The sequence below is a fragment of the Schistocerca americana genome, chromosome 1 (genome assembly GCF_021461395.2).
Source record: "Schistocerca americana isolate TAMUIC-IGC-003095 chromosome 1, iqSchAmer2.1, whole genome shotgun sequence".
Lineage (NCBI taxonomy): Eukaryota > Metazoa > Arthropoda > Insecta > Orthoptera > Acrididae > Schistocerca > Schistocerca americana.
The window spans coordinates 520,122,827-520,135,763 of record NC_060119.1 but is presented as its reverse complement, the minus strand read 5'-3'; the positions used below and the strand labels follow the sequence as shown (position 1 = coordinate 520,135,763).

At 40.6% G+C, this 12,937-nt stretch overlaps 1 protein-coding gene across 1 annotated transcript in view; it reads left to right on the top strand.

Moving 5' to 3' along the window:
* The window catches only part of LOC124605328 (E3 ubiquitin-protein ligase RNF185-like), a 70,730-nt gene that overhangs the window by 52,040 nt on the left and 5,753 nt on the right, over positions 1 to 12,937 (top strand). Inside the window, exon 6 of the mRNA XM_047136937.1 lies at positions 5,069 to 5,183. Coding sequence (XP_046992893.1) covers positions 5,069 to 5,183 — 115 coding nt within the window. The remainder of the gene's footprint in view (positions 1 to 5,068; positions 5,184 to 12,937) is intronic.

Here is a 12,937-nt window from a genome sequence, read left to right as displayed (position 1 = left end):
CAACGTTGTCAAAAGCTTTCTCTAAGTCTACAAATGCTAGAAACGTAGGTTTTCCTTTCCTTAATCTTTCTTCTAAGATAAGTCGTAAGGTCAGTATTGCCTCACGTGTTCCAGTGTTTCTACGGAATCCAAACTGATCTTCCCCGAGGTTGGCTTCTACTAGTTTTTCCATTCGTCTGTAAAGAATTCGTGTTAGTATTTTGCAGCTGTGACTTATTAAGCTTATAGTTCGGTAATTTTCACATCTTTCAACTCCTGCTTTCTTTGGGATTGGAATTATTATATTCTTCTTGAAGTCTGAGGGTATTTCGCCTGTTTCATACATCTTGCTCACCAGATGGTAGAGTTTTGTCAGGACTGGCTCTCCCACGGCCGTCAGTAGTTCCAATGGAATATTGTCTACTCCGGGGGCCTTGTTTCGACTCAGGTCTTTCAGTGCTCTGTCAAACTCTTCACGCAGTATCATATCTCCCATTTCATCTTCATCTACATCTTCTTCCATTTCCATAATATTGTCCTCAAGTACATTGCCCTTGTATAGACCCTCTATATACTCCTTCCACCTTTCTGCTTTCCCTTCTTTGCTTAGAACTGGGTTTCCATCTGAGCTCTTGATATTCATACAAGTCGTTCTCTTATCTCCAAAAGTCTCTTTAATTTTCCTGTAGGCGGTATCTATCTTACCCCTAGTGAGATAGGCCTCTACATCCTTACATTTGTCCTCTAGCCATCCCTGCTTAGCCATTTTGCACTTCCTGTCGATCTCATTTTTGAGACGTTTGTGTTCCCTTTTGCCTGTTTCACTTACTGCATTTTTATATTTTCTCCTTTCATCAATTAAATTTAATATTTCTTCTGTTACCCAAGGATTTCTACTAGCCCTCGTCTTTTTACCTACTTGATCCTCTGCTGCCTTCACTACTTCATCCCTCAAAGCTACCCATTCTTCTTCTACTGTATTTATTTCCCCCATTCCTGTCAATTGCTCCCTTATGCTCTCCCTGAATCTCTGTACAACCTCTGGTTCTTTTAGTTTATCCAGGTCCCATCTCCTTAAATTCCCACCTTTTTGCAGTTTCTTCAGTTTTAATCTACAGGTCATAACCAATAGATTGTGGTCAGAGTCCACATCTGCCCCTGGAAATGTCTTACAATTTAAAACCTGGTTCCTAAATCTCTGTCTTACCATTATATAATCTATCTGATACCTTTTAGTATCTCCAGGGTTCTTCCATGTATACAACCTTCTTTCATGATTCTTAAACCAAGTGTTAGTTATGATTATGTTGTGCTCTGTGCAAAATTCTACCAGGCGGCTTCCTCTTTCATTTCTGTCCCCCAATCCATATTCACCTACTATGTTTCCTTCTCTCCCTTTTCCTACACTCGAATTCCAGTCACCCATGACTATTAAATTTTCGTCTCCCTTCACAATCTGAATAATTTCTTTTATTTCATCATACATTTCTTCAATTTCTTCGTCATCTGCAGAGCTAGTTGGCATATAAACTTGTACTACTGTAGTAGGTGTGGGCTTCGTATCTATCTTGGCCACAATAATGCGTTCACTATGCTGTTTGTAGTAGCTTACCCGCATTCCTATTTTCCTATTCATTATTAAACCTACTCCTGCATTACCCCTATTTGATTTTGTGTTTATAACCCTGTATTCACCTGACCAGAAGTCTTGTTCCTCCTGCCACCGAACTTCACTAATTCCCATTATATCTAACTTCAACCTATCCATTTCCCTTTTTAAATTTTCTAACCTACCTGCCCGATTAAGGGATCTGACATTCCACGCTCCGATCCGTAGAACGCCTGTTTTCTGTCTCCTGTGGCATCCTTTATATATATAATGCGTATATAGCAATGAAAAATAGTTATTTCTCCAGACAAACTAATAAGTTACGTTCGTGATTCAGATTCATTGAAGACATCATCTTGACTCCTATGGCTGAATATCCATCCACTGCCCCTCCAGAACTTTTAACATCTGATTGTATCGGTCTCCATTTCTCATGGGTCTGTAAGAAGCTTTGATCATGTGTAGCCCACCAGTCACCAATAGCATGTCAACTTTCACAATTGCCATCCCAGTTCGTACAAAAAAATGCTATCCTTAGAATCAGATGTGTGTTTACATAAGCATTGACAGAAAGCTACATTCAAAAATGTTTGAGCTCTAGCAAAAGCTTCACTTGAAAACTGATAATTATTATGTATTTTGTAAATTGAATAATTTTGAAAAAAAAAATATAAAAATTCGAACATGAATGGAACATATAACTACCTAGCATGTGACCCAAAACCAGATCTTCCATTTGGTATACTGCTGATTTCATGGTGCATCTTGCAGTTCTCCACTTGTTAGTAATTACCATCCAGAATTTGAGTAGTTCATCCTACACCTTTACATTGGCTTCAATTCCTAACATCCACTTCACATCTCTCAAATTGATGCTCTGTCATGTACATAGTCTGCACATCATCTTGGTTTAATCCCAATACCCCTCTGGCTCCCCAATCCCATGCCCTGCAGATCATACCATTTTCACAAGTCCTGTCTTGTTTAGCTACCAGTGTCTTTTTACTGGTCTTCTCCTGCACATATAATTGTGGTTGGGATCTAGATTAAGAATGCAAATAAATACGTTGCTGTGGGTACTGTGGTTTACAGTTTGTTGCTTCAAAGACTGAGTTTGCTGTCAAGAAGGCAAAATTTCTCTCAAACTTATTACAGTAAATGATATCCAGTGCATTGCATATCATTGGCAGCCTATTGTGGATGCTGCCTTAAGACTTAGTAAGATTATGTCCGCACATTTTCACATTGTGGCATACAGTTATGCGAGTAGCGTGTTCATGAATCATAGTACTGCTGCTCTAGTTTAGATGACTTTTTTTTAAATTCCTCATAAATACACACACATTTTGCATGTGTCAGAGAAGAGGAAAAATGTGACAAAAAACAAGTGAAATCAGGACTTGGTCATATACATTGAATTTACATTCACTGTAATATTCCTGTAATACGCGTTTCATAATACCCTCAGTCAATGGAACTTATAACCACTCATTTGAGTTAAGACTAATGTAACTGCATCAGTTTTGGAAGTCATAGCATGATTAGAAAATTAATTTGGCAGCACAGTAATTTGCTACTATTCTAGTGCACTGAGAATAATGTGGCACACTACTGAAACTCCTCAGGGCACAATTAAGCAGTCCATCAGTAGCTCTTACATCAGTCTTCTCACAGCAAGTGAATGACTGTTAAGGTTTGCCCATTATTTGCTGTGAACTTTGTATTTTGCAAAGATTTACGATCCCTCCAAAGTAAGCCTCTAGCCAGTGTCAAGTACAGTATAAGTTGCGATGGGATGATTTAGCTATAAACACATCACTTGCAACATTGGACATTAAATTAAGCAAAGTGAGGCAATAGTGTGGCAACCTTTCTGCCAGGACAGCTGCTAAGGTCTTACAATGTTGGAGTTTCATACTCTTATTTCGTCGCTTGACAAGTTATATGACTACCATACACTGTGTCTACTTCATTGCATCTTAAGTGTTCATACACCACAGTATATTGAATGAGACATAAGAACCTATCATGTCATTATAATCAAAACACAAGGTCTGTCTTACCTAGTATCCTAACTGTGTCCCCCCAACCACACACACAGACGAAACAAAAGCTTCCACAGGCTCCATCTGTGTTATTACTGTCTGCCTCTGGAACAAGCTACCCTGCACTTGGTGCACAAGTCAGTGCCCTGTTACATTTGAGGAAAAGCTGAAGTACTTCCTGTCTGTGTCGTACCTTGTCCCTAAAAATTAATGTATATGGGCAATTTACCTCTGTCAAATAGTAAAGCAAGTGCTGTCATCTTCTCCCAGTTTATATATATATATATATATATATATATATATATATAAAAAAAAACAAAGATGCTGTAACTTACCAAACGAAAGCGTTGGTATGTTGATAGAGACAATAAAAAACACACACACAAATTTCTGCTTTCGCAACCAAAGGTTGCTTCATCAGGAAAGAGTAAAGGAGAGGGAAAGACGAAAGGATGTGGATTTTAAGGGAGAGGGTAAGGAGTCATTCCAATCCTGGGAGCGGAAAGACTTAACCTCAGGGGAGGAAAAAAAGGACAGGTATACATTCGCGCGCGCGCACATACACACACCCATCTGCACATATACAGACACAGGCAGACGTATCATTATATATCCCCCTCGCCCCCCCCCCCCCCCTCTCCCCTCAATTTTGGAATCATTGATGCCACTACCATTTTCCTGTCTTCATTGCTTGGATTTTTATCAGATTCTTCTTTCTTTCCCTCTTCACCCCATCTCTCACTCCAGTGCTGTTATTGTTCGTAGTTCAAATCTACATTCCTGTAATTTGTCTTTAATATTATACTAGCCAGGAATGAAAATCAATCATGGTTTTTTTTCCCTTCACTCTTTATACCATAGTAATTTCTAAATGATGTGTTCTATATTAGATGTAATTTAAAATATGTATATCGACTCTAATTTTGCAATGTTCAATAAATAAATAAATAAATGTACCACATTGCTAACTGGCATTTGGCAGTCAAGGAGTACGCATTGTAGTGCAGCTGTTGTAGTTATGTGGCTTCAATCAGCTCCAGTATATTCAGGTAAATAGGGTCAGACATTAGATACACATTTCCTACTCTTCCACTAGAAAATTTGTATTGTAAGCTGCATAAAAGTTATATGGGTTTCACGCATCTAGCAACAAGTTTGCTCTTGGATGCAGAAATTTAAATATTACTTTAATGCTAATACAGTGCAGTCAGACTGTGCACTATAAATGTAAATATCTGTATTTATTTGATGAAACTAATGTGTATGTCTTCTGATGTTATAGTTAACTACACACAATCAGTTTGCCTTATTTCATCACTGCATTGTGTTAACTCAGAAGGGTGATTCATTGGTGTGGCCATTGTATCCATCTCTTTACAGTAAGTGTATGATTTTTCAGTTTTGTCCCTCAGTTGCTGATAAGTGTGTTTTGCAGGGATTCCCAGGCTTTGGTTTTGGAGATGGCCTTCACATGTCATTTGGCATTGGTGCCTTTCCCTTTGGTATCTTCACATCTACCTTCAATTTTGGTGATCCTAGACCTAGTGCAGGTGAGTGATAGTGCGTCTGCACACACTAACAACAACTCTTAATTCAAAAATTGAAGTCCAGTTGTAGAAAAGTATGTAGGAACTGTAAAGACTGGCCATACTAATGAATTTCAAACTGTTTTTTTTTTTTTGAGATCACATTAGATTCTGCAATGTGTTTCCAGACATATTGATTCACTCTTACTATTTTGTTGGTAACATATTGTACAATACCACATTCATTGAGGCTAATGTTCCATCTCTCATCAAGAGTTGCCTGCATGCTTTCGTAGAGACTTTTCAACCTCAAACCATACAACCCAAATTTACTTACTCTGAACGCACTAGAGAAAGAAACTAATGAGCCTTAGATGACAGTTGTGCCTCTCTTGAATAGTCAAAGTATGAGAGCAAAGAAATGTCTCAGACACTATCCATAACCAGCTCCACACATGGATCCTAAGACAAATATCATGTGACTGACGATCTACACTTTAGCCATGGAACCCACAAGTACTTGTCGCACCACACTGCAAAACTCCTTTTCAGTTAATCATCACATCTCTGATGATTCTCTGGACTCTGTAGTAGGTTATCTTGACCCTTAGGCCCTGGTGGTCTCTGGCTGCTAGAGAGAACCATAATATTTGGATATTTGGCTTCCGGAATCCCTCAGATACCTGAAGACATGGTTTAATCAGCAAGGCAAAGCTGCACTGAGAGGGGCTAAGGGCGAGGTTGTTGCTCATAGCACCACGGCACTTCATCATGCCTCGTGGATCTGTAAAAATAATTTCTGACATGACCGACAGCTTCACAGTATCAACAAGCAAAGGAATGTGTGAAAAATACCAATCAGAAGAAAGGATAGATTAATAGGACATATGGTAAGACACCAGCAAATAACTGCCATAGGTATCTCACAGCACGAAAGTCATAATTACCCAGTTGAAAGAGCACACAGCTCACTTTAGAAAATTATACGATGTAGAACTGGTGCCAGATGATCATGCCACCCTCTACTTCTGACAAAAGTCACGGCGGTGAAGTGGCGGTACATGACAATTGCTTGCATAGAACCAGCACAGTAAAATGACTCAATTTGGAGATGCGAAAGACTGACAGAAAGATTTATTGTGTTGTGATGTCCCCATAACACCGTGAAGTAAGTTGGTCGATTTGCCATTGTATCAACAGAGTCAGTCCAACATGACAGCAAGGAATGGTGTACTATTCGCTGCCAAGTAACATGTCTTGATAAGTGTGATCATAAAAAGATTCTAAGTGACAAGAGCCAGAGATGAGTATCATACCTTGTCAATGGCAGTTGGTTTCAAACTCTACATGAATTGTTGCTGACAGTGAATGTAGATCCATCTCAACTAGTTTCTCCCTCCCGGAGGACACGACCTCATTGTACACACCTATAGTGCTGGTAGAAGTGTTTGCATGCTTCACTGATGGTGAGGACTATGCCGCCTTAGCAGATGCGCCTCATGAAGAATGTCTCTTAAGAATGAGATTTTCACTCTGCAGCGGAGTGTGTGCTGATATGAAACTTCCGGGCAGATTAAAACTGTGTGCCAGACCGAGACTCGAACTTGGGATCTTTGCCTTTCGCGAGCAAATGCTCTACCATCTGAGCCACCCAAGCACGACTCACCCCCCATCCTCACAGCTTTATTTCTGCCAGTACCTCTCTCAAGTTAGGAAACGGGAAGGCTACGTTTTTCCCAGGGAGCTCCTCCAACAATGGTTGTGTACAGGCAGTGCTTGATTTGTGACAGTACGCACTGGTACACCATACCAGTACCTCCAATGAAAAAAATTAGAACCACAGTTTTTGAGATGTGGTACAATAGACCTTTTGCTGTGGCTGAAGTGATGTAAAACAAATGTTGCATTCACACTTTTTTAATGTGTCAGCGCAGTGGTGTGAGATTCGGAGAGTGGGGACCTTGACTTTACGGCCTGGTTCTCAAGGAAGGCATATACCTCTATAAAATAAACCTCAGCCTCGAGGAGCGCTACAATGTTGATGAGGTGAATAGCTGTTAAGTTAAAACAGTCCCTAGTGGGCACCTCAGGGGTACCTACTGCTTCCCCCCTCCCACGCACCCCCTCCTGAGCTTTATAGGTTTGATCAGGCAGGCAGGGCTTTGTCGAAGTTAACATATGTTTCGCTAGCAGCTCTTCAGATTTCCATAGAGTGACATAAATTCACACCTACTCCTGGCAGGATGGGTGTAGCTACACCCACCCAACAAAGAGGACTTGGTTGGACAGTCCACCTGAGAAGTATTCTCAGATTTGTAGTAACATGGCACTAGTCTGCTATAACACTTTCATTGTAATCAAGAGAGTAGAGAGAACTTGCGAGAAGATTTCCCATTTTTATATTCACAAGGCTTTGAAGAGTATGAGTACTTAAAAAAGTGTTAAACAACTTCTTAGTGGAACACTTCTAGTTGAAATTGCCTAGTCAAACCACATCCCTAACTTTCTGGGAAGCAAGACTAACCTGTTGTGGCTGAGCTGCATAATACCCTTAACTTCTGTAAAGGCATGGTTACCCGCTCTTATATAATGGAGCTGGACCTGGAGGAATTACTTGAAGAATAGAAAGATATGGTGTGACAGAAATGCAAAACTACGTGAAGAGTGTCAATGGCACATTGAAAAAAATCTACAACATATTTTTCTAATGTTCAAGACTCCGGAATTGCTTGAAGATATTCTAGCAGACCATATCTGTCTTAAGAGTCTACCATTTGTTCCCAACTCAATTCTAAGTTTCAGGTGTCAAAGATTTAGTCATGCCACTATGGCCTTTAACAGGAGGACTGCATGTGGAAATTGTGGAGGCTCAGCTGGTGAATCAGGCAGTCCTTTATCATCTTAATTAAACATGCCTGTTGTGGTTTAAGCCTTTGGTAGCTGTGCAGTTTCACTGACCATCACCTGAAATTAATTTCGTAGGATCTGCCCTTAAAGTGAATATCCAGAAGCTTTTCAAAATTCGAAGGTCACCCACCTTTAATCACATTATCCTACTAGTGGTAACCAGGTTTCTTACAGCCTCTATTAAGGTTTACAAACAGTAGATAGTATAGATATATGCAGAGGTTAATATTTGTTCTCTCTTCAGAAAGTAAAAGTGCTTGCAGTACAAATGAAAAGATCATAAGTTGCTTCACAAGAATTTAAGTTAAAGAAAGAAAAAAGTCACAGAACTGTTACCGTAGTTACAAATACACTGAAGAGCCAAAGGAAGTGGTACACCTGCCTAAAAGTGTGTAAGGCCCCTATGAGTACGCAGAAGTGCTGCAGTACGACATGGCATGGACTCGACTAATGCTTGAAGTAGTGCTGGAGTGAATTGACACCATGAATCCTGCAGGGCTGTGTCCGTAAATCTGTAGGGGTAGGGGTACGGGGGGGGGGGGGGGGGGGGGGGGATTTCTTATGAACAGCACATTGCAAGGCATCCCAGAAGTGCTCAATAATGTTCATGTCGGGGAGTTTGGTGGTCAGCAGAAGTGTTTAAACTCAGAAGAGTATTCCTGGAGCCACTCTGTAGCAATTCTGGATGTGTGGGGTGTCGCATTGCAATGGACATGAATGGATGCAGGTGATCAGACAGGATGCGTACGTACATGGTACATGACGACTGTCAGAGTAGTATGTAGACATATAAGGGGTCCCATATCACTCCAATTGCACACGCTCCACACCATTGCAGAGCCTCCACCAGCTTGAACAGCTCCTGCTGACATGCAGAATCCATGGATTCTTGAGGCTGTCTCCATACCCATACACGTCCATCTGCTCAATACAATTTGAAACGAGACTTGTCCGACAGCCAACATGTTTCCAGTCATTAAAAGTCCAATGTCGGTGTTGACAGGCGCAGGTGAGGCATAAAGTTTTGTGCCGTGCAGCCATCAATGGCACACGAATGCGCCTTCGGCCCCGAAAGCCCATATCGATGATGTTTCATTGAATTGTTGACACACTGACACTTGTTGATGGCCCAGCATTGAAATCTGCAGCAGTTTGCAGAAGGATTGCACTTCTGTGAAGTTTAACAATTCTCTTCAGTCATTGTTGGTCCCGTTCTTGTTTTACCGGATTCCTGATATTCACAGTACACTCATGAAATGGTCGTATGGGAAAATCCCCACTTCGTCACTTCGGAGAAGCTGTGTCCCATCGTTCGTGTGCCAACTATAACACCACATTCAAACTCACTTAAATCTTGATAACCTGACGCTGTAGCAGCAGTAACCGATCTAACAACTTCACCGGACACTTCTTGTCTTACATAGGCATTGCCTGCCACAGCGCTGTATTCTCTCTGTTTAGATCTCTCTGTATTTGAATATGCGTGCCTATACCAGTTTCTTTGGCACTTCAGTGTATTATTCGACTAAACCAAAACACACACACATTTTTATGTCTACTGCTCATAACTATAAAATATGTTCTCTCAGCCTAATTTAAATGAATGGATCACAGACACAAACAATTCCAAAGGCTGAGCTAAAAAGCTAGACTGGAGCTGTACTAAATGAAGATTAAGAGCAGCATGAGCAAAACAACAGATTGACTGAAATGGCACAAGAGTTGGCCTTTCCTCCATAATATTACGCAATTTTTGTTAATTTAAAATAGTTTTTAAATTCAGTAGATCAGAAAGTTCATATTTTATTGTTTATTGAGTTTGTCATTACATTTTATTTGTATATAATGGTAATCCTGGAAATTTACAGTAATTTGGCTGTAATTGGCAATGAATGTGTGGACCATGTGAAATCTTTAATTAATAATATATTTTCAACTAGTTGAGTTTGGTCTAATGTAAATTCGTTGCTGGAAAGAGGAAAATAGCTCTTTAATTTGAAAGTTGTGTTTCCTTCATTGCCTATTAGTGCATCAGATTGTTCTGTATGACTAGATGTATGAATTTTTTTTTTTTTAAATTGTTGTATCTTTTGATTTTCATTATTTGCGACAAAACTAATTAGTTCATTGTGACCAGAGCAACAAGCTGAATAATAAAGTTTTGCAGGCAAAATTTGTTTCTTCAGTTTTGATAATTAGCATAACATCGGAATTTTGAATCGATAATTTGTGTAAATTTTATTTGGACCATAACATATGATATAGGGGTGTGCTCAAAGTGTACAAACTGCTCCAAAGATCTACAGTGTAGAGCAGGTAGTATAGGGTTTTTAATAAGGAAAGGAAAATTTAAGAGTTGAAAGTTTTGAGATGTATACCCCATGATGAAGATGAGAAAGCTTTCAAAGCTTTGCAACCTGCAACCGGTAAAATGTCAGGCACCAGTGTGATGGCTCCATGCAAACACAGACCAGTGATTCAAGTATGGTATATGCACTTACTAGGGTACCTATGAGGGAGAAGCTACATTGGAACCCAAAATTATTCAGAATCTGTCAACGTTGGACTTGAAACCTCAGCCAGATACCACTGCACACCATCAGAAGCCCACTAAGCTGCCAACTCCATCCATCCAAGCAACTCCAGCCATAAGTAAGGAAAAACTCATACAAAATGTTGTTCAAAATTGAAAGCAATAGTAGCAAAACCGTTGGATTGACAAGCACTGTCCCTTTCTGTTGGTGATTTTACGGTTGAGGACACTGATATCCACATAGAAGAACTGGAGAGCTACAACCATCGCTAATCAGTGGCTCCCACAGGGACTTTCGATTTAAAAGAATTAAGACAATTTCGTATGTACTTGCAAGAAACTTATTTTAAGTTCTCCAACACACATACATTAAGGTACCACACCCTACAGGGAGGAAGATGTTCCTGGAGACATGGCTAAGGGGGGAGTGGCTGTTTTCATCAATGACAGATGAGACTCCCCTCCCTCTCTGCTCTTACCGTGGCCATACAAGCAGTTGCAGTACAATTTTTCACACCAGTTAAAATCACAGTGTGTTCTTTATGTCTTCTACATTATAATTTATTGGATGTAGATGCACTGACGAAACTCTTCTGAGCAAATGAGGTCATGCACTGGTTAACATACTGGACTCACATTCAGGAGGACGACAGTTCAAACTTGTGTCCAGCCATCCAGATTTGGTTTTTTCACAATTTCCCTAAATCACTTAAGGCAAATGGCAGGAAATGGCACGGCCAATTTCCTTCTCCGTCCTTCCCAGCTCCAAACTTGTGCTCCATCTCTAATGACCTTATTGCTGACAGGATGTTAACCACTAAACCCCTCCTCCTAGAACTCTTCTGGGCACTCCCTCGCCCATTCTTCCTCGTGGGTGACTTCAGTGCACCAATGTGCTGTCAGCCTCAGTTACCATTTGCTCCAGTGGTTGAATTTATCAAGCATTTCATGTGTCCAGATAATATCTGCCTTTCGAACTCTGGTCAGATAACACTTTTCTACAACTAAAGGGGCATTTTCAGCCATTGACCTTTATTTTTGCTCTCCAGTTACTGCATGTTTTGGAAGGTGTGTTTTTTACCTTGAAAACGAGTATGACACCACTTGGAGATACAACATGCTTTGCCAATTTTATAAACCGGTACTAAGTCAACATCTGCCATGTCTTACTCAGACCTTCCTCAAGGACTATTGCTTTCAATATCGCATTGATGATACCTGGTCTGTGTTCAGGAGAATGGAGTCCCCCAAGGCAGTGTACCTAATGCCACACTATTCACAACGGCTATCAGTGGCATCTCCTGCGCTGTCAGGAGCCCTCTACAATGACCATGGATCTTTGTTTGTGGATGACTTCACAATCTTCTTCTGTTCTTTTGGTTTTACGATAACACTGAGGCAGCTACAGTTGGCCATCAGGAGAATGGAAGTTTGGCCAGCCAGTAAAACTGGTTTTAGGTTCTCATCAGAGGAGACTACGCGTGTCAATTTTAACCATGCTTGTTGAAGTTTTAGCCAACCAGAGCTCACAGTGGGAGCAGTATTTTATGTTTCAAGGATAACATTCGGGGACCTACTATTTGATTCGAAATTAACTTGGATCCTGAAAGATCTGCAGGTGAGGGCTTCAAATCATTGAATAATTTGATATGCCACAGTGAAAAGATTAATGGAGCTAACAAATCATGCCTCCTGCAGTTTTAGAGGGCATTCGTCGGATTACAGTAGTAGTGTTTATGAATCAGCCCATATTTTTTCCTTCAAGATGTTAGATGCTGTCGACCATGAGGAATTTGAATATCGACTGAGCGTTGTGGACCACCCCATTTCAGAGTTTGTGTGCAGAGGCTGGTGAACCAGCACTCTGGATTTGGTGGCACCTGTTTCTGGCCGACAAGCCTTGAAAATTTCAGTATTGCCTCAGTTATTGGCAATTAGTGCAGCAGCCCACCCCGACTTTGAGTGGCTGTTCAGGAATCAGCCCCATGCAATCCAGCCATTCGGGATAGGTGTTGCTGACTGTCTCAAGGATCTGAATATATCAAACAATGGAAAATCCACGATGGAATGTAACAATATTAGAGAAGGAAAGTTGCTACTCACCATATAGGGGAGATGCTGAGTCGCAATAAGCACAATAAAAAGATTCACACAATTATAGCTTTCAGCCATTAAGAACTTCGTCAGCTATAGACACACACACATACACACACGCGCACACATACACTCACGTAAATGCAACTTGCATACATGTCTGCAGTCTGAGACAGCTGAAACCACACTGCAAGCAGCAGCACCAGTGCATGAGGGGAGTGGCAACTGGGTGGGGGTAAGGAGA